This window comes from Sabethes cyaneus, chromosome 2 (assembly GCF_943734655.1).
Source record: "Sabethes cyaneus chromosome 2, idSabCyanKW18_F2, whole genome shotgun sequence".
Taxonomy (NCBI): domain Eukaryota; kingdom Metazoa; phylum Arthropoda; class Insecta; order Diptera; family Culicidae; genus Sabethes; species Sabethes cyaneus.
Window position 1 is genome coordinate 230,391,066 of NC_071354.1, and position 23,457 is coordinate 230,414,522.

The 23,457-nt window shown below is 37.3% G+C and overlaps 1 protein-coding gene across 1 annotated transcript in view; it reads left to right on the forward strand.

Moving 5' to 3' along the window:
• Positions 1-23,457, forward strand: part of LOC128736755 (potassium voltage-gated channel subfamily H member 7) — a 298,342-nt gene that overhangs the window by 106,333 nt on the left and 168,552 nt on the right. The window contains exons 7-9 of the mRNA XM_053831242.1: positions 3,219-3,323; positions 14,632-14,789; positions 14,867-14,935. Of these exons, the coding sequence (XP_053687217.1) occupies positions 3,219-3,323; positions 14,632-14,789; positions 14,867-14,935 (332 nt within the window). The remainder of the gene's footprint in view (positions 1-3,218; positions 3,324-14,631; positions 14,790-14,866; positions 14,936-23,457) is intronic.

Below are 23,457 nucleotides of genomic sequence, written 5' to 3' on the forward strand. Positions count from 1 at the left end.
GTGTGTGTGTGTGTGTGTGTGTGTGTGTATGTGTGTGTGTGTGTGTGTGTGTGTGTGTCTACAATCCATCGTCCACTGACCGGCAGTGCTTTTATGTAAAAAAAAATACTTGCATCCAGAAAGTTTGTTTCTGTAAATGCAAATAATTTTAGTCCTGGAGATGGAAGGTGATAGCTCCATTGTTCATCCAGCGACCCATTTCCAGAATGCCTGGATATACACGTACATTCCGAGGTCGCCTTCATAAACAATAAGCCCCGCATGGATATTTTTACATATATCCATACTTCCAGAATAATTTTCATTATTCTGGCACGTATTTAGTTAAACAAAATCATAATTGCAAAATTCTTCTAAACCAATTTCATTTTGATGCAAAAAAGAATAATTTCTACCGTAGCGCCAACTACATGTCAAATGAAACCACTTTTCGTCAATAAATATCGAAAATAATTTTTGATAATTGGCATCTGGAAAAATTTTATCGGGGTTTATCAGGTTTTTTTTTGTTTCCGTGACATGTGTTTGGAAACTACTTTAACTTTGAAAATGTATACTTATCTCACAAACACTAAACAGTACACTCGCGCAAACTATATCAATAAATACTTTGGTTTAACACTGAAAATTTCTAGTAAAACGGAGCGTTCGAAAGAAAACAAACAACCGGAACCGTGCTCCCAGACAGAAATCACTATTCAAGTTTATTCCCCTGCCTTTAAGGTTTATTCCCCTGCTCTAAGTAGGTTTTACTATGTATTTAGGGGTGAATTAGGCAAAATGGACTATACCTGCATTTCGCACAGTATGGAATAGATGGGATTTGATTTTTCTGATATTTTGACAACATTTGGAAGCTATTTGAGTTCATTTCATGGGCGGCAAATAGGTTTTTATACTGTTTGGTTAGCTTTTATCAGGATTTTTGGGGAAAATGGGGCAAAATGGATCACTTCCCGAAGTTTGCGCAGGATGAAACCATCACCAATCGATTTCCTACATTTTTTACATAAGGATAGGTATTTTGTAAGGTTCCAAACCAGCGGCTTCTTATTCTTGAGATTACGAGCGTTTACGTGTTTGCCGCTTGTGCATTGTATGGAAAATTTTTGAATGTTTTTTTTTTTTTGCAAAAAGGAGGAAGAGTCTGATGCGACGAATGATTAATTGGATGAACTGGAAAATTTCGATATAGATCTAAAACATATCGGGTTGTACAGTGACAAGTGCACCCACCCTCTTGCAGGTGGTACCCGAATGTTTTACTCACTAAACTATTGCCGTCCGTTATATTGGGTAGTCCAATATCCAATTTTTGTTCTATTCTCTCAGTTCTATCATTCCCGTATATGCACCACACACTCCTACGCGTTAGTTTTTGTATGGCTTTTGAATTTATAGCTCAGAGCATCTTAAGTCCTTTGAATCGAAAACCGTTTGTATAAGCCGGTATAAATCAAAGAGCATTTTTAATTACGATTAAAACATGAAACCAATTTTGTCTCCCTGTGAAATAGCCTTCCCTAGCCTTTGTAACTTTAGAATTTATTCAAATAAATTACTTGCTTTGTATTTCACTACTTAAGGTTCTGACTTTTCGTCCCAACTTAATTTAGTTACTTGTTTTATTCTTTTGAACGGTGACAGATTTGACTCAAACCTCGATCTTGGGTTGATAGATTTAACCTTGTGTTTTTTTCTAGTTATAATGAAGTCAGGCATAATTCTAATAATTTGTGTAACGATAGGCTTTCTAATAGATGCAGGAAAAGGTAAAAGAAAGTTTTCAAGGAGTTTTGTTGAGTTTTATAGGTGAAGACGTGAAGGAAAAAGAGCGGAAAATTGAAACAATTTAAATAGACATAGAAAAGTTACGTTAACTTTCCATGTTAAACAGCATATAGTATTCTCAACAGTCGCATCCGAAAATGTTTAAAATATAACACTTAATGATGTCTAATGCTTACACTCATCTTGGAATGCTGAAAACTGTTGATTTTGTTCAATTGTAGTTTACTGAAGAAAATTTTACCCACTCGGTCTTATTCGGTTCTGTACGGTAATACTATAAAATGTAGTCTGAATATAATCAAGCATTGCTTCCAAAGAGTCAGTCCATTATTTTTGGAATAGAGCGGAAATTTCACAAAAAAGTGAATTATTAACCTTGTTTTGATTTGATTTAGATATGTTTTGTTTTATCTTTTTCTCTATCGCCATTGCCACGCTATAATTGAACTGCATTCCACTTTCAAGTATACAATTCAATCAATTGTACTAAAAACAATACTACTGCTTCTGATAATAAAAATCAAATTGATCTCAGATGCTGAAAAACAAACAGGAATCGGTATCGATTTTTGAAAACTTCTTTAAAAATTTATGTCAAAATGATTACAGTACCTGCCGTTTCCTTTCCGTTTAAACTTAAATAGGTTTTTTGCCGGAAGACTAAAGTTTTCTAACTAATCATGCTTAAATTTGAAAGGTGGAGATTTTTTTTTAAATTGATACTAATTTGAAGAACTTTGACCATATCGATTTTCAGAAACCAATACATCGTTATGTGGTTTACCGAATTTTATTTGAAAATCAGTCGGAACGAAACACTCGTCAAGAGAAAATTTGTCCTAACCCGCGTGCAAGTGTCAATTCGTAGTATCTAATTTATTTTTTGTTTTCTTTGGTAATACATTTTAATCGTTATTATTTAAACTTAATCAATTTTTCTGCACACCCCTACAAACAGCACCCCATAAATGTATTCAAGCTACTCGTATGCAACTTGTTCAAACGTACAATATACTGCAACCAAGTTTGCATGCAACCCCTCCATGCCAGAAGTGCTCTTCTAATACATTGTACTTAAATACCTCTATTATCAATTAAAACGTATATTTGCATACAAACAAACCACTTCCCCCAGTAACCCCCCGCCCCCCACCCCAGTACATCGTTTTTCACACTCGCCACCCACCGGATGTGTTGTGTACCTCCGTTGTTCTACCCAATTGTGTTTTTTTATCTTCTCTTTTTTCTCTTTTTTACCGAAACCTTTACGCCCCCCGTACTGCTACCGCTACTACCACCACCACCAACCACCAACCACTACCACCTACTATGTACTACTACCCACCCCCTCCGTACGTTTGGTGTGTGCTGTTCGTTGGTTCGTTTTTCTTTCTTTCTTTTTTTCTTTTTTCTATGCTTTTTTGTAGATTTCGAACACACTAAACTAATCCAGTCTTATGAAAGTACGCACGCGAAAAATTGTCGAGGGTTAATAGAAAAGCGTGCTCATACGATAGACGATTTTATGCGAGGTAAAAGTTTCCTGAAACACTTAAAACCAATTGCGATTTCAAACTATCAGCTAAGAAATCAGTAGTGTGACTTCTTCTCATATATATAACTAAACTATAACTGCAACTATACTTTCAATGCATATCTAGATGCATATCAGAATCTGTTTCGAACCTCCGAACTCGGGGTTCATTTCTATGCACATTTATCTTTCTGACGAATAAGTAGGATGTTTTATTTTTTTCAATTCTAGAAGGAACAAAAAACTCCGTTCACCGAGCACACCTGGTGCCTGGGGTTTGCGACAGCCCAGGAATTTCGTTCCATTTTTCCTTTAGATATTCTCCAAAACCATATATATTTTTTTTATTAGACGCGTTTCGTTTTTGCCGGATCTGTTCTGCCTTACTACAACCTAGCTTCTAGCGCTTACGTTTCGCTTGCTAGCTATGCTGAGCCATGTGAGTTGTCGTCAATTTATGTATGTGTATAGTTTTGCATGTCGATTCGAGAGTCGCTCTGCTCGGCTTCTTATCCTTTTTGTGTTTTTGGGTGAATTTGGTTATCGGATTGTTAATTTCCTGTTCTGTTTCATTGCAGTTTTTTGACTAGTTTGAAGACGAACCGAAGTTTTATTTTTTTTCAGCCGCATTTTGTTTGAATCAAGTCACGTTTTCAAGCAAACAAAAACCATTTCAATTAAAAAGCGCTTCCTAATTCAAGAGTGCAGAAAGCCAAGCCCCAAAAAAGCTGCGAAGCTCGCTTTAACCCCTTGCCGAGATTTTCGCTACTCATTCTGTACAGACAGGTGCTAACTGACCGCTTGCGTACTCGAGCAATCTGTATGTGTGTAGTATAAGAAAGTTGCTCCCGTGTCCGTGCGTGACCCCGAAAGGTGAGTATCGGTAAAAAACCCCCCCCTACAGTCGGTGTGCCTTCCTTCTGATTGATCGATGTTTTAAAACGCTGTCTGTATCTGTGTACGTATGTGTACGGTTTTTGACACTTTCTGTGGAATGCTTCATCAGTGCAGTGCATGTAGATCTAACTAAAGGCGCCTATCCGCCAGCGGAAATCGTTCGCAGTTTTGCCATGGGAACTGCGGTCTAACGTAATGTTCTGTCGTATCGGTGCTCTTTTTGGACTGTTGTGGAAGATTAACTACCTGTGGTATTGTATCCCATGTTATCCTGTGCCGTTGTTTTACAGAAAGGAAAAATTGTACAGCTGTAGAACTAGTGTCAGAACGTTGGTTTGGTGTTTTTATTTATTTTTTCTCACTGTGGACAACGTTACCCAAAATACCGGATAATGAAGCGCAGCTTCTTTGATGAGTTTTCAACAGTAGGTTTCGGTTGTACAAATAATATATATGCAAATGTTAAATTTTTGCTACTCAATCCGACTACCTTGCACTTGAGTGAGCAGGGTTACGAAGTGTTCAGGAGATGAGCTTTAGAAGATGCCTTTTATCAGACTGCACTATTGCCTCCCAAATTACACCAAAATGTGGTGGGCCAGATAATATACAATGTTTAAGCACCTTCCCCTAATCGCAACAAAACGGTGCAAAGCTTGAAAAACCGAAATTGGTTGACAAAATGCTGAATTTTAGTAGGATTGAAACGGAAACATTTCCTATTTCGCTCTCAATATAAGCTTCGGTCCGGTTTGAAAAAGGTACTCATGGTAATATAGCGATTCCTCAACTTCCTTTGGGCTTAATCAGTCCTTCTTCAAGCGACGAAAAGGTTTTTTTTATTTTTTAAAACTTTCATTTCATTTGCGAAGGAATCCACTTGTCCGAGCAACGTGTTCTTGGTTCGTGCGAAGTAAAACTTTGACCTCAGATTTTGACTTTTCATCAAAACACCACAGGAGATCGTCTTAAGCAATATCTAAAATACGTGTCTCTGCGAAATATTTATGTAGTGAATATTTTATGTTACGTAATATTTTCTAGTGAATATTTTTGAGTAAGAAATATGTGCGAAGGAATTATTTGGTAAAGTTGTCAATAGACACCTTCAACAAACTGCAATTCTTGTCTCACGTTGATAACGGCCTTCACTATAAATCCTACTTCGAAGGAATTATGGTCCTCCAGTATTATCGGTCCTGGACTACCGTTCTCCGATCCCTTCGAGCACCAGCTGTCCGAGCATCATCTTTGACGGCGCACATTCACCGGGTGAAGGGTCTACCTTGGAGTCCGGTTCTCTGCTGAATAATATTCGGCTAGTTTTTTGTCGGGCATTCTGGTCACGTACCCAGCCCATTGCAACCTGTCACATTATACTAAAGATTGTACCCGAAAAAAATGCAACAGACAAAAACGAACACCAAAAATCAGGCAATAAATAAACACATATTGACTATGTTTTTGCAAAGTTGGTTTATTTAACGACAAGGTCGTGTCAGTATGACACCGATTATCACCTTTCCCTTCCCTTCTTCAGTATGTCAACATGCTCCCATAGACTCGGAAAACCATCGCAAAAGAATAAAAACAGTTCAACTAACCTTTCACTTTTTCGTCGTCGATTTTTCTTTAATTTTTCGGCCGTTCCATTCGTCACATCACTCGCGAAACTTAACTTAAGGCACAGAAAACTTTAATTTACCACCCGAACAGTTATTTAGTAAGATATTATAATGATTTTGCCCAAACTGTTCACTTGAATTGATAGGAAAAACTTCACTTCGTTTCGAGTGCAATTCCGAATCCGCGACCGTCGTTGTTACACGTTGCCAAGGGAACGGACGTTTATATGGAGTGATGCCAACGTATCATTTCAACATGAAATTGACCAATTATTTTCACTATTAAATTAAAAGTCGTAGAGTGTCGATAATCCTCTTTAAAATTCACTGATAGTAAAATTCACCGTAAACTACATTTTATGTGATAGAATTACTGGCGGATCTAGTTCAACAGCAAAAATAGATACGCGATTCTACGTTTCATAATTGTTCATAACAGATTATTGCCTACTACTAGCAACTCTATTCTCAACAAAACTATAATGGCAACAAGTACTGAAATCAGTAAAAAAGCAACTGGCCTCTGATGACCTTCACCTTAACCTTCTCTCCTGGAGTCCTGTGCAGTACTTGTGCCATCATTCTAACACACTTTCATCCACTCTTTTTTCAAACCCTAGTCGTTTTCGGAGACTTTTCCTGTTTTTCGGAGCCCTTCATAATCGCTCAGAATTTTTCTATCGGGGGAAGTTCTGGCGAGTTTGGTGGATTTGGACTTCTTGGCAAATTTGTCAACCTTTTTCTTCCAAAACTTCTCCGAAACAACCAGGCGGGACTTGCCGACGGAAAACTGCAGGCTGGGATCTGCTAGGTGACCGCTTTAATATACGTCTCGTCGTCCATTACGATATATTTCGGTTGCACCAACCACGCTCGTGGTACAGCTTCCTGGCGCGGGATTTGGTCACCGTATTCCGTGTATCGGTTCGGTTGGGCGCCTTTCTTACCTCGAAGACACGAAGTCCGGCTCGCTTCATTGTATGCTGGACAAACACTACAGAAAAATCGAATGATTTTACCACACGGAACACGATAGGATGGTCGATTTCCAACTGTTTCTCGATTAGGGCTGTCAGTATTGGATGCTTTGATATAAAAGAATCGTTCGAAATTGGTAATTTCATTTATAGTTTTCTCAAATGTTCCACCGTGTCATACATATGAAATGAAACACACTGCATTGCAGTACGTAAAGTGGCTGGGATTGGCTGCGCATATCTGCGCCCTTTTAAAATAAAGCCCCTTAAAAGCTGATTGAAAATTAAACAAAAGCTGGAATAGCTCGAAAACCAAGAAATGTAGAGCTGCACTTCTTTCAGCAAAAAGGTGTATTTTCATAGTATGTTAAACTTCGTGGAACATCAAAACTGCGTAGAAGTCTAAATAACCAGAAAAAATTAGAAAAACTTGCATTAAGAGGATACATTAGTTTGTAGGACTATAACTTCTTTCCCTTAAGAGATAGAAGTTCTCTTTCTTCGACAAAAACTTTTTAAATTACATTTTGTACAACTTTTTCATGGGCTTTGTTTATCTTTGGCTTTAAATTAATTATTTATTGACCCACCCCCTAATGCAAATTTTTTTGGTATAACAAAAAAGTACTTCAAAAATCAAGAAACTTTCGTGACACAAATGCAGAAAACTTAAAACAGAGTAATTTCTACGCAAAAGCTGATGTCCGCCTATTTTTGAAGCCGTCCCACTGTGCAACGCTTCGAACAATTGAAAAAAAAAACTTATGCTTTCATCGAAGTCTGATAAACGGCACTAAGCGCATCAGGAATTTCCCTTTCATTTCTTCAAATTTATAGTAGGGAAACCCGCTTTTAACTATTTTTAAATGTCCCGGTATTGCAGCTTCCAGCTTGTTGAACGCCCCGGTCTCCTATTAACTCTTTACGATTTTTTCCGGCTTCCCCAGAGCGGAACCCTTGCATAGTGTCATCCTCTTCATCATCGCAGATATCTTCTCTTCTCTGTTATCAATCCCACTATTTACAGATAATGGCTTGGAGATTTTATCTGCTTGTTTGATCAATGTATCACTCGAAATACTTGAAAAATATTCCAAAGTCTTTCCTGCAGATCCTTTAATGGCAAGAGTGCTCAAATAGCGGAAAGTTTCCCGTATTCTGATTAGGTTTCGGCATCGTCGAGACAAATTAATGAAGCTGACTTTCTTTTACCACCTTTTACCTTCGCTTCATACATGAAGCGGGATGAAGCGACTTGTTTCATTTATTGAACAGAACGTTTCAAGCAAGCTTCAGCTGAAGTAGGTGACTGTTTCAAATGACGACGATTGACAGTCAGGCACGATTTGTCGATATTGAGTAGGTTAATTACAATATGCGTTAAATTGTAGGAAATGTTACTTCAGATCAATTCAATTCCGTTCAAAGTATCTGGCCTTCCACTGTATATTGAATAGAAAAATACAAATGAAACTTTAAAATCGGTCGTCATGAAGAAGTGAAACCCGTTTTATTGACGTTGATTGAAGCCAGTTTTGAAATGAAGCGACGTTGAAGCTTTATTACTTCATTTTTGAGTAACGATTTACTTATAAGTGACGTTGCTGAGCCCTGATGTTGTTTCCTAAATTTCTTATTTGAGAGCTTCGAATAATAAGGTGGCACAAGTTATTCAAAAATAAATTGAAACGCGACGTCTGGCTCATACAATGAAACTTTTTCACGGCAAAGATACTCTATTGTGCCTTAAACGGGTTCAAGAGCTGTAATTATGTGACCCACAATTTCACCCTCTTCATTGTTAGTAGTGGTAGAATCTCGTCAGCATTAACACAAAGTTGTTTTTGTATGAGTTTCTCAATCTTCCATCAAACTTAGTTCTTCTTCGGGGGTCAATCCCCGAACGCCGAGGAACCGGGTTCAAATCCCAACCCCGCAGAAGTCACGATTGAGTTAAAAGTGTTAAAGTGACTATAATCTAACAAAAAAGAAGTTCTTCGAATAAATAGTTTGGAAAAACTAAGTTATTAGAAAATATCGGTTTTTGCCTTTTCAAAACCGGTATGTACTTTTTTAAAAATAGGGCCAATGAGACTATCCAATCACTTCTTCGGCATTTGTTCTTCAATTGAGATCTTGACAATGACTTATATTTTGACGCCACGTTCGATAACCTTGTGCGAATTTTACACACGATGAGATGTCAGAGTTATTTTGGTTCCGAGGAAACCATACATCGATGACATTCGAAGAGCGTCGATCGTCAATCAGGACTTCCTCAATCTGGAAGCTAAAGTATCCATTTGGATGCCTCCAGGTGTATTTTTGAGTATTCGAACTCGAGTTTATAAGCCTCGGACCGTCACCACTGGTCGGTAGATAATGACTATTTTCATCATTGGAGGTGAAGGCTATGTCTTCCAATGACAGGATGAAGGAATTCTACCCACCCGACCTGCTCCGGTGACGATTTTCACGTTGTGGCTTGGGCGCTCTTCGTGGGTACGCTCAACCCGGTCAAATTTTAATTATCCTTAATCGGATTTGTCGTCTGTCGGCTTGTAAATGTTAGATTCTAGCTGAAGAACTGGCACTTAATTCTTAGTAGTGTCCAGTCAAGACACATGTACACGGGCCTCCACCGGAAAATTCGTTGCTTTTGGTTTGCCAGCTCTTTTGAAATCGACGTTCCGTTTTTTACCGTCAGTACCGTAGTGGATGTGGTATTTGAATGGGATTTACCACAAGGAACTCTCTCCGGACTTTGATGGGACTTCCTCCACTCCAGTAGTCGGTGTAGCTTTCGAGCAACCAAGCCATCTCGTGTGCTAGTTGATTCTCAATGAGGTTTAGACCCGGAGATTGCGCTGGCCATTCCATAACCTCTATTTTCTTCTCTCGAAACTAGTTCTTTGCGGTTTTACATCTATGTTTTGGATCGTTGCCCTGCTGAAACACACATTTTAATGGCAACTCCTTCTCACCATAAGGTAGCCTCACTTGTCGTTCAGTTAGGTTCAGTAATTCTTTCTTTCGAATAATTTTCTGTTGCGAGCTTTAGCATTGGCACTCCATTTTAAGAAGCGCGCGAACTGTTGAATCCGTGAGCGGACTGTGCAGAACGACGCTACAAGGCTGCTACAGTGCGCTCGTGAGTGTCTCGTAAGCAGAATGTAACAACAGCACCAGCGGTTGTTTGTCGAATACTTGCATCAATGGACTAAGCGTTGGATGCTATGTTTCTCACGCTCACTCGCGTGCGAGTAGGCATCGTTTGCTTCTCTTTCAATTTGCAACAATGGAGCATTCCACTGTTTCCCAGACCTATCTGAATGTTTAACCTTCAGGCTCCGCTGTTCCTACGATGTTTACCATGACCCGTTTTTCTACAATAAAAACAAAACGAACATATTTTCTGACTCACCTTTTCTTCCTCAATATACTTTCCTTTCTTTGTTATTCCTTTTGATGCGAAAATCTTTAAAACAAAATCGAAAGAGACTCTGTTGCCACTTTTTGATTTTTAATTTGTTCGAAGTTCCACTTTCATTCTGTGATTTCTGGTATGGGTTGGATTGGGATGGGATAAGTTCTATTGATATCCAACATCCTTACCCGTCCAGAAATAACCGATTTTTTAAAATAAATAAGAAAGAGAAGCTTCTCTTTGACGGTTTCGTTCACGCGATCAGTCCCTTCGCCACTACTAACTTTTCCAACAGGCCACGTTAGGATAAATGTTGCGGTTTTCAATATAAATGGACGGAGGTATAACTTTTGAACCGGTCGCCTACTTGTGGAAAAGTCCCAGTTTGTTAGAAGCTCCTGGTAAAACTGGCGTTCAAACGTGCTTGGTGTAATTACCTACTGAAAAAAGTGCGCCGGAATTAATCTTCAAATCATTGGAATATTTAGAAACAGACGTAATGGCTTAAAAGTTCAAGGATATTTCTCAACCAGAACGAGCAATGTGGCCGTAGTTATTCTCCAGCGTGGCTGGATTTTCACCAAACGAATCTCAGCCTCCCACAATCTACCGAAATGCGATACAGTCGCCGGTGCATTCTCTCTTCAGAAACAGTATTTTGATATTTTATAATAAGATCTCTCATTTGCTCAACATTTACATCAACTCTTGCCATTAGTTTAGTCTTGACATCCCAACAAAATTTATTTCATTATCGGAGTGGCGAAGTGCCCGTCAGAAACGTCTTTCTGTCGATATATCCACCATCAGTTTCTGTGAACTATCCTCGAGCAAAGACACGTAAAAGAAACGGGAGCTTTTACTGCTGTACGTCTCGGAATGAAAAGTATGGTTGGTCACTTGAACAAAATAGTCTAAGTCAGTTTTTGAAATCAGATAAGAGCGGTTCACTCGAGCTGCCGGAAGATCGCTCATGAATTGCTGAACTGTCTTGTTTGAAAGCACCATGGACACTGCTGTGGCTGTGAATGGCTCGTCTAGCCTCAGCTCTTCCCTATGAACGCTTAAGGTGTAGTTTCACTACATTCAACGGCAATTGGAATATTTCGTGGCGAAACGTGGAACTTTTTTCCTAGTGTCTTTTGCTTTCATTTTATCATTTATGGTCTTCAGCACTTTTCTTCGTATAAATATCCCCCTTAATCTAAAACTGGCCTGGCAGTTTTTAGTTTTGTAGAAGGTTGCAAATCTCTAGGACCTCTCCTTATAAAGCAAACGCTTATATAAGCTTAATTTTTCCTTAACTTCACGAGGCAAAAGGGATAACTATGATAGGAAACATCCTAGAGATTTACAATCTTCTGTAAAAACGTGTATTTTGAGTCCTTCCATAATCACCTAGAACCATATGCTCTTGTAAAATGTAACCAACATAAACTAAGTATAAAAAACTAATTTCTGAAGAATTTCTAAAGAAAATACTCAATAGCTCTGCACTCGATAAAGATAGAAATGTGTTTTCTTTAGCAAAGTTGTTTGCCTTTATATTTTCTATAACTTTGCCGAAAAAACCATGTGTCTATCTACTAACACAAAAGAATGGACGTTTATCGAGCCTACGGCGAACGGCGAAACACATAAAACGTATGCTTTCCGTACTCTCATTTGGGTGGTTGGGGACAAGCGGAATCCATACAGGTTTACAGTACTCGACTTAAGCTTTAAGATGAAGTGCTGATTTCATAAATCCGCTTGCCCAATTTTACCCCATGGGCTCGTGAAGCTATGGAAATTTAAAGCTTGAATATGCGATAACTTAGCAAGTAAAGGTCCAAGAGATTTGCGGTCTTCTGTAAAAATGTGTATTTTGAGTGCTTCAATAATTGCCAAGAACATTATATTCTTGTAAAATGCAACTAAGAAAAGCTAAGTATGAAAAACCAATTTTTAAAGAAGTTTTAAAGAATATGCCCTAGAGTTCAGCACTCGATAAAGATAGAAATTTTATTTCTTCAGCAAAGTTGCTTGTTTTTATATTATTTACAACATTGCCGAAGAAACTATGTCTATATTTCCTAACACAAAAAGGTTATTTTTTTTATTTTCATTATAGTAAGCAAAGACTAACTTTTGACAGTTTTAGGTTAAGGGGGATATTCATACGAACAAAAGTGCTGAAGACCATAAATGATAAAATAAAAGCAAAAGAAACTAGAAGAAAAAGTTCCGCTTCCCGCCCTTTCGGACCACTGTGCGGCGTTGGCCAAAGTGCCATCGTTTATTATTATGGTAATTCTTGGAAAATCTTATTTCAAGTGCAGTTTAAGGTCCAATTTCAAGTTAAATTTCAAATCAATTCAAGAGCAATGAATCTCAAAATTAAGTCCAATTTTAGGACGAATTGCAATACAACTTGATATCCAATATCAATTTCAATTTTAAATCTAATATTAGTGTAGCTTTGGGTAAACAATTTCAGGCCTAATTTGAAGTCCCATTTTACAGCCAATTTTACAGCCTCATTCGGTATTCCGATGGATCTTAATTTTGTAGCGAATTTGGCCAATATCGTTGTGTACAACTTACGCGCTGTGGTTTTGCTTTTCTTCTCGATTGGGTGTTACTACACTGAGAAAACTTTTCGTATAGTTTCTATGTGTTTCACACCAAACAGTGTGCCAAACAGTTACCATTTATGTGTTTTTAAAATTTACCTTTAAAATTTGAACATACTATTCATATGCATATAATTTTCATGTGTACTTCTGGGCGGATTGTGTTTATATGTGGCACATAATAATCATAAGGATTTTCATACGGAAAATTTTCCCATCATTATGTGCGGATTATTTTGAGTGTATAAGCTTGTATCACAGACAACCAGACAACAGCACTCACTGTTCCTTTCTTCACACACTGTACTTAAACGTCATTTCGAATGTCTCCGTCCTCGTTAAAATTAACGAAAAAAAATAAGATGTGCGTGACAGTATTTTTTTATAAGAACTATGTCTGTTTGACTGTCTTTCAATCGTCCGGTTCGATTCTTAACTTTTATCATTGTTGTGTGTAATATTTTCAAATTGCTTTCGTTATCTTTGATGGAAATTACATGCTAATTTCTTAACGGGCCTAGCAGCAGACGTTCCCAGAATACTTTGCGTTTGTTTACTCTTTGTAATTTGGGATTACGCAATAATTTTCTTCGTAATTTCATAGATTTGTCCTTTCCTTATTTTCTAAATCATAATATTTTATGACTGTATTCCGAGCCCGTTTTTGCCCTATCGACATTTCATCGATAATTGAGAGTCAAATGCGGAAATATAAAATAAAGCTGTATAACATTTTAATTGGTTAAGTTAGCAACTTTCAGAAAACTCAATTTATTTTTTAACCGATAAATTCCAACAACCCGCAAACCAATAATAATAATCATCAAGTAGGCTTCGAACAACGGTGGCAACTCAATTTAGCTGACACCATCGAACCCTCTAGCGAAGGTGTCGTCCAGCATTGGTCCGGCAATTAGGAAAATGAGTCGCACGGCTTGCAAAATGCAGACAGGCTAATTATATTACACACCTGGTAGCAACCATTCAGCGTAGGTACGTAGTAGTAGGACGGGAAGGACGGACGCCTGTCGAATAAGGCTTTATCAATTCTACTCCGGGCTAGCTGGGTAGTTGGGCAAAACCTGGTGTGACTGGCAGGCAGCAACAACAATGGAGCCCACGCCACGTTCGTATGCACTCACTACGGCACCTTTTCCATACCCTTGCCGGTTAGCGTGTCAGAAGCTGACCGTTCAATCGGGTTAATTGACTGCATCCGAATTATCGATTTTGTTTTGTCAAGTTTTACAATTTAAATTGGTACCCTAAATGGATTCATTTACACGCTGAATGGCTGTAGTATGCGAAATTTTTATAAAACGTGATTCGCCTGAATGATTCCGAACAAAAATGATTCATGAAGTGTGTAGTTCCATGGCATGCTAAGGTAGTGTAATCAATTTTCTGAATACAACGTAATCAATCATTTTTTATCGCGATTCATTCCGCACTTTCGCTTCGCTTTTTTCGCTCGATTGTTGCTGTACATCCTTTCCTCATTATGCTTGCGCCTATAATAGATGCGTGTGAATTATTATCGTCTCTGTCACTCTCAGTAGGCTTGTTACCTATCTGGTAGATTCATGTTGTAAATATATATATGTATTGCGTACCCCCACTCGGAGGCTCGTCTTCTGACAGTGATTGTTTTCTCTGCCAATAAAATAATTAAGAGGGAATTAAATACCCCCCAGCTGTGCTGGTTCCGGGTCAGACCATATTAAAACGGCTTCTTCCTGTTTTTCACCGACGTTGCATCCGGTAGGACCCACGAGCCATCACGCGCGACACTATTTTCCGTACGTGTCCTCCGAGAGCGACCTACAACGCTACAAAGCAGTGCCATTAAAGCAGAACTCGAGCCGCGAACCGCGAACCAGTTCGTCACTTTCAAATGTGCCTTCAGATTCTACTAAAACTAAGGTAAGGTTAACCTAATTAGGTTCGTAAAAAACACTGAACTAAAAACTGCGTTTCGTTTTCTCCCTCCTCCTTTTCAGGATAATGGATCCGCGAAATATTTTCAGGGAACAAGACAAACAATAAATATGGGTGAAAAAGTAGCACAGGTAAGTTGTAGACTGTAGCTGGTTGTAGGTGACCCCCGTCCCTTTTGGCCGAATTGATTGATTGCTCAGCTGTGTTTCCCCCCTTGGTGTAAACCCGCAAACAAGAACAGAAACCAAATTCGAGACATTTGAAATGTACCTTCCAAAGACTGTTTCGTTGCTTTTTTGCTCTAGATATGAAATGCACAAGCATTTGCTCTAAATAACTGCCTATGTATGTCACCACACCACCATATCGTTTCTGTTGTTGTGATGATAAAATCAGCAAAATACCCATCAATACTCATATTGTTTTTCATGCTTCAACAAGAATACCGTAAGTATTAAACTATTAAATGAAATCCTAGGTTGATTTGTACAAAATTTAAATCAGATACTGAAACTCATACTGAAACGGGTTACTTAAAACATGATATTTTCAACCTTTGTTACTTTACATAGAGTTTCAAAAAACATATGATACAATTTTTCTTAAAATGTTAATCAAGATCCAAATTTGTGGATTACTCCAGAGTATAAACTATTGTGTTAAAACCAGAGTTAAATTGTGTTAATAATGCGTAAGATGGATTGGCGTGTATGAAACAAAGTAAGCACTGCGTTTCTCAATGTCTTAAAAACGGTAATTCTTCCTTTATTCTGGTTTGGTAGTGAACAACAGACAATTAAAAATAAAGTTTGGTTTGTGACATTTGTTGTGTATATTCGAAAATCGTGCATTTCCCTGTGGTTTGTGAAGTCTTACGGATTTGAACAGATTTTCTAACCAATGCGACTTAGTGAAAAAATATGCATGAATACTGTAAGTAAATAAGTTTACTGGTCGTCACTGGCGTGCCCAGACTGGGATACATTGTTTTTAATATATATTTAATATCAATCAATAGTTTCTTTAACCCAGAAGTAGCTACGCAGTTTTTTTAAATTTTATCTGCCACTAATTTTATGATTAATCCTAAATTTATTAACCTAAATTGGGCCATTACAAATATTTAAAAAAGTTTTTGTCCCTCCAGTGTTGGGCCACTGAAGGGGGGGGGGGGGGGGCGAAAAAAAACAAAGAGAATTTTTTAAACGAGCAAAAAAATATGGATTTTAGGCATTTTTACTTATAGTTTAAACGTGAAAACCACACGTTCAAGGCAATTTCCAAGGGGGGGAGAGGGGTGACAAAAACTTTGAAAATGATTTGTAATGGCCTTAATTGCGTGAAAATAGTTCCAGTTTCAAGTCCAGTTATAAATGAAATTTCGAGTTTAGTTTCAAGCCCAATTTAGGCTTAATTTCTAGGCCAAATACAATTCTAATTTTAATAAACAATTTCAGCACAGCACAGCCAAATATAATTTCAAGTGTACTTTGAAACGCTGTAAAATTTTAATTTCAGTTTCAATTCCTACATTGAGTTGAATTTCGAGCTTAATTTTATGTCCATTGCCAAGTCTAATTTCAACTTTGATTTGAAGTCCAACGTCAACTTCGATTACATGTCCAAGTTTAAATGCTTTCAAGTAAAACTACAAGTCCGCTTTCAACTTTAATCCAGTTTCAAGTCTATTTTAAAACCACTTTATATTAATTTTAAATTGTAGGCCTAATTTAAAGGTTAGAAATGATGGAAAACTCCAAAAAAAGGTGGATAATTATATGCCAATGTCACAATGGGAGGGAAAGCGGGACGTAAAAAAGGTAAAAACGGGAAAAAATAAGAAAAACGAGACAAAAACAGGAGACTGCAAAAAGGAGATTAGATGAGAAAAGTAGAAAAATGATAAGGAAGAAAGAAATACAACCATGAAAACTTAAAAGAAAATGAGGACAAACTGGACAAAATGGGTTAAAAAACCAGAACAGAAAAGGAAAAAAACGGATGGAAAAGGAGAAGCATTAGAATTACGAAACGAAAAAATGAAAAGAGAAAAATTGAGAAAAAACGTATAGCAAACGGGGTAGAACTAAAGATCAAACGTCGCAGAAAAGAAGGAAAACCTGGATAAAATAAAAGAAAGAACGAAACAGACGAAAATAAAGAAAATAGAAAAGATATTGACGGGACATAAAAGAAAAAATGAGACAGGAAACTAGGAAACCCAAGAATGGAAGAATGCAGAATGAAAATGCAAGAAAAAAGACGCAACACGGAACATGGAAGAATGTTAGTTCATCTTTTTCTGCTCCTGAAGAGAGAAACAAAACAGATGAAGAGGACAAACGAGACAAAAACATGAGGCCGGGAAGAAAAAGAAGGAGGTTGAAAGAGAAAAAATAACGATGAGAAAAAAGAAAATAAACATACAATAAAGAAAACGAAGAAAACTAGACAGAAATGAGGTCAAACTTCGCGAACAAAGAAAAAAAAGTAGAAAAAACCGCATAGAAAAAGAGAAATCACCACAGTAGAGAATTTGAAAAACAAGAACTGAAAAGAGGAAGATTGAGAGAGAAAAGGAAAACGGAGGACACAGCGAACAGACGAAAAACACGTGACGTGACGTGACAAAAAAGTAGGAAAAGCTGAACTTAATCAGAAGAAGAACGGACCAAACGAAATCGAACAAATGGAACAGGAGTTAACGGGACAAAAAAACGAGACTGGGAAGTTGATAAACGGTCTTGAAAATGAGGAAAAACGGATAAAAAAATACAGGAAACAGGAAAATAAAGACTGAAAATTGATAAAAATGAGACCGAAATAGAAGAGAAAGAGGACAGAACAGCGGGCGAAGGAAGAAAAAACGAAGGAAAAAAACAAAAAAAAACAGCAAAAAAGAGAAAACGGGACAGAAAAGAAAAATAACTTGACATAAAAAGTGAAAAACTAACGGATAATGAGACAAGAAATGGAAAACGGAACAGAAAACAGCAAAAATGAAATAGGAAAAAAAGAATAGCGAGAGCAAGCGAGAGAAAAACTAGAAGAACGGACCAAAGAAAAAAGTAAAACTGAAAAGAAAAAGTCCAAGAACGGAAGATAAAAAAGGAAAACCGGAAAGCAAAAGTGAAAAAGGACGCCAAAAAGAGAATAAACGTGATAGAAAAGAAGAAAAATTAGGTATTTAAAAGAGGGAAAACGGAGCAGACGAAGACGAATAAAGAGAAGGAGAAGAGTTAGATAAAACGAAATAAAAACGAAGAATGGGAAAAGGGCAGAGAAAGAGAAGAGAAAAAAATACGAAAAAGAGTACGAAGTCGGACTGAAAATTAGCAAGTAGAGGTGAGTGTTCATAGAGAAAAAGTTGGAGAAAAGATCGAGAGAAAGGTAAGAAAAACAAGCAAAAAATGGGAGACTGGACAGGAAAACAAAGAAGGTCGGAAGAGAATCGGAGAGAAAAGAAGAAAGAGAAAACAATTAAAAAACGAAGAAAACTGAAAGAAAATAAGGAAAGAATTGGATCGAAAAGGAGGAAAATAAAATAAAATAAGAAAATACGAGAATAGGAAAATTAAAAAGCGGAACAGAAAAAGTGGTAAATTGGGAGAAAAAAGAATACGGAAGAAAAACAAGAGAAACATAAAACAAAATGTGACAGAAAAGGAGAAAGACCAAATGGGGAACAAACGAAAAAAAAGAGTTAACGTGACAAAAAACAAAAAAAAGGAACTGGAAAAGAAGAGAAACTGGCCTAAAACGAGAAAAAGCTGCCGAAAAATAGCGAAAAAAGAAACAACCGAGAGGAAATCAGAATTGAAAAAGGCGTAAGGACCCGGATTACAAAAAAAGGAGGAAACAGCGGGCAAAAACAGCAAAAACGATAAAAAAGAAGGGAAAACGAGACAATACGCGAAAACGAGAAAGAGGGAAAATAAAACAACGGAACAGAAAAGAAAAGAATAGCTAGAAAGAAAAAGAAAACCAATGGAGGAAACGAGGAAAACGGGAAAATAAGCTCAAGTGCGGTATAAAAGAGATAAACAAAGATGGAACAAAATGTGAATAGACTACGAAAATGGGACAGAAAAAACGAAAAAAAAACAGGTTAAACGGATCAAAGAAAACGGTAAAAATGATGAGAAAAAGACGAAAACCGAAAGATGAAAAGGAAAACCGGCGAACAAAGGTAGAAAAGGAAGCCAAAAATGGAATAAATGTGGCATTTAAAGGGAGGGAAACCGGATAACGAGAAAGAGAATAGTTAGAAAAAACGAAACGAAAAAAGGAAAAAGGTAAGAGAGAGATGAAAAAAAATACCAAAAGAAATGAATGAAAAACAGGTCTGTAAATTTGCAAAAATTGGAAAGGAATCGAAAATTAACAAAAGAAGTAAACAGAAAACATGCATGAGTTCGAATTTTAGTAGAATCAGGCCATTCAAGTGACTTTGACATGGGTTTATTCTCAGGCCCCTCATTACCTCTCCTTCATGCTGAATTCTACATGACCCCATAAAAGCACTCTTGGCAGTGCAAAAAGTCACTCTTATAGTTAAATGTACTGGTCAGCCAGGGATGGCTGTAATTGGAGACAGTACTGGCATTTGGGATCAAGGTGGGTAAAGTAGATCTGATATTGAAGGAAGGGTAAACCCCACTACACACAATAACGCATAAAATTTAACAAGCATATCGTTCATCCAATAGTGATTATAGCAAAAATGCAGAGCATGTTATACAGAAAACACCCGGGCGATTTCACAATAGATCAACGATATTGGCCACAGTGATGAGTCCATACAGGAAAAAAAACAGAAAACATGGGCAGGAAGAAGAAAAACGAGAGACAAAGAGGAAAAACAGAACGAGAATAAAGTTAATGAAACTGTTAGCAAATTTTCTTAGCATATTCACAGATCGATTACCAATGGATCTAGAGGTAGTCCATCTCTTGCTGCTCGTGGGCAACAAAACGCAAAGTATCACAGGGAGAAATGTCACAAACGGGTTAGAAAACGAATAAAAACGCCTGAGAAAGAACGAAGAAAAATCGTGTCATAATGGGAGTATAGTAGAGGGCTACGTTAGAGAAGAAAAGATGGACAAAACTGAAGAAATGTAGAGAAAATGAGGCAAAAAACAAGAAACTGGACAGGGAAGTAAGGTACATCGGAAGAGAAAAGAAGAAAAATGAGAGAAAAATGAGAAACAATAAAGAAAACGAAGAAACTAACAAAAAGAGAAGAAAAAAATTTAAAAACGAAAAAAGAAAAAAAAAGAAAAACTGAGAGAGAAAAAGAAAACAGATCACAAACGGGACCATCGAAAAACTGAACGTGACAGAAAAGCAGGACATAATCAGAAGGAAGAACGAATGAAAACAAAAAAATTGAAAATGAGTTAATGGAAAAGAAAACAAAAACACGAGACTGTAAAATAGAAGAAACGGACCTGACAATTAGGAAAACTGAAGAGAAAAGATGAAAAACAGAACAGAATAATGGAAAGGAGAAGTAGAAAGAAGGAAAAAGACGACGGAAAAAAGGAGAGAAAATGAGACAGAAAGGAAACTGGACAGAAAAAAAGTATATGTTGCCGAAAAGGTGGGAAAACGGGAAAGAAAAAGAGGAAAAAATGAGACATATAATGGAAAGCACAAGAGAAAACAGGAGAAATGAGAAGGGAAACGAGGAATTGCAAGGGAGATAACAGAAAACCTCTAGAGGAAAAAGAGACAAATAGAACAAAGTATGAATGGGATGAAAAAATAGTAGAGAAAAAGAAGAAAAGAAAAACAAAAATTAAACCAACGAAATTGGTAAAACTGGAGAGAAAAAGAAATAGGCTACAGTTTTACAGAGAAAAACGGGAGATCAAAAAGGAAAACAAAGGGAAAGCAAAGGGCAAAAAGGGAGACGTGACAAAAAAAGAAGAAAAAACGAGGCATCTGCAACAGGAAGAACGGAACAGACGAAGATGAAACTAGAGAAAGAGAAGAAAAAACGAAAAAATAGAAAAAGAAACGGAAAGGCGAAAACGGAAAAAGGAGAATGGGAAAGAAAATTATAAAAAATGAGTGAAAACATTAAGTAAAATGGGACTGAGAGTCAGAAAAAATTGAACAGGAAACGAAGCATAACGGAACAATGAAACAGAAAACACGAGACAGAAAAAGAAAAATTAGAAAAAGTTGGGAAAACGGAAGAAAACTGAAGAAAAGTGAGAACAAAAATCAAGAAAACGGCAGAAAGAAGAACAAAAACTGGAAAACGGGTCTGGAAAAGAGAAAAAAAGGAAAAGAAAAGACTTAAACGTGTGAGAGACTAAGACGAAATACTTACTTACTTATGTGTCCATGTCCGCCGGTCCGGTAAAACAAAGGGCTAAAATCAGAGATTTCCACTGCTGACGGTTACCCGCCATGGCTTTAACCTGTCGCCAGGACAGATTCTCGTCTACAGCCCGGATGTCGTTGGCTAAGCTCCGTCGCCATGAGCCCCTGGATCTGCCTCTTCTACGCTGTCCTTGTGGATTCCAATCGAGTGCTTCTCTGCAAACCTCGTTCGCTCCTTTCCTCAAGGTGCGTCCGATCCACTTCCACCTACGTTCACGAATTTCTGTGGCTATCGGCCGTTGATGACACCGACGATGGAGTTCCTCATTGGATATCCAGTTATCAGGCCACCAAGCACGAAGACGAAACATGTCAATCATAATTTCAAAACAAACTTCGTGTCTAATTTCGTGTCCATGTATAAATTCAAGTCTAAGTTAACGTGTAATTTCATGTTCAATTTCAAGTCCAATTGCATGTCCAATTTTAAGCCCAATTACTAGTCTAATTTAATTTTATTATTTTATGTCAAATAAAATTCTTAATTTGAATTCTAATTTCAAATCTTATTTTAAATGTAATTCCAAGTCTAATATTAAACCCAATTTAAATTCAATTTCAATTTTATTTTAAGTTCTATTTTAAGCATAATTTAAAATCCAATTTCGATTTTATTTTTAAATTCGATTTTAAGTCCGGTTTAGTGTCTAATTTCAAGTAAAACTTTCAATCCAAGTTACTTCAAATTTGAGTCCAATTTCAAATCCAATTTTAATTAATTTAAAATAGGCATTCAAGCCTCAATTAGTCCAAATTCAAATCTAATTTAATGCCTTATGTCAAGTGCCTCCTTTAAAGTCCTATTTCAACGCTAATTTCTAGTCCAGTTGCAAGTTTAATTTCTATCCCAATTCAAACTTTAATTTTTAATCCAATTGCATACAGGAGTCTTGGTTTTTCAACCTTTTCGACCGGTAATTTTGTGTAAAGTAATAATAGAAGCGCTATTTTACGAATACTCGATTTTCCAGGACAAAACATTCCTCTGAAAGGCTGGGTTCCCAACCTTTCGTTTATGTCTGGGCACGTTAGTACTAATTGTTAGAAGACTGATATATGAGATATGTAAATGTTTTGTAGCAGGGACGACGTGCAGAGAATGCGAAAATTCACGATTGACGGCCCTATCTAAAATTATCTTAAATTTAATTCCGATTTGTGAAAAACCAGCAAAAATCTACAAAATGGCGACAAGTCGAAGATTTGAAATCGATGACACTGACATTTTGTGCAATTTGAACTTAATTAAGATTAATACTCGAGTAGAATGAATTAAATCTTTATACAAAAAAAATCTGAAACTAAGTCATAACATCAGAGAAAAACGTACAAAAACCTTTAAAATTTAAGTTTAAAATTAAGTCGCTTTATAAAAGAACACCAGGAAAACCGATATTTGGCATCTAACTCATATGTAGTAAATGACTGGGCAAACTTTCAACTGCAGCGAATAAGAGAGGCCTTTCCAAATATTTATCTCTTTTCTATCATTTGCAAACGAAACGCATCGATTACATTTTGCATCCCCAACCCCAACCCCATTGGCAAGTGGCGGGCGGGTGGGCGGTTGGCTGGAACACATTCCCACTGGGCCACGGGCGGGCTGCAGGTCCCCACGAAACCTCCCGTTTCGATTTCTCTTAATTCACTTTGACGGTAATAATGGTTTATGGTATGGCTTGGCTCTTTTGCGGTTCATTGTCGTTGCACCGACCGACCGGTTCCGGTAGCTGGTTGGTTGGAATCCCAGTCGGTATCACAAGCTAGAGCACAGGTCTATGTGCTTCTCGAAATGTGGCACTCGCAATTCGCAGGTCGCAGTTTGACGACGTAAGCACAACGCCGTTCTCGGGGAACTCGGTCGAAACAATGCCCATTCAAAAGCGATTATGTGATGAATGTTGTCGACTGAATGCTCGCTAGCTAGCTAGCTTCTACGTGTGTTTGCTCGAACTGGGGTTCGAACAATTTTTTTTTTTTTTTGGAACTATGTCAACTTGGAATGAAACTAGTCTGTCATTATTTTCAGGTTTTATGTCGACGTCGAATCCGCATTCCGAATCCGGATGCGAATTGGATGCAGGTGAACAGCTTGCCGAGTTTTTACAGAGCTTCTATTATGCCCGGCTTTTATTTCTTTTTCGATTTGAAGGTGATTTTAAAATTAGCTTTTTGATTAACTTCTAACAGAATTTGATGAAGTAAAAATGTTTAATGTTTTGTTTTAACGTAGAACTATGTACTACGGAAAGGCCTC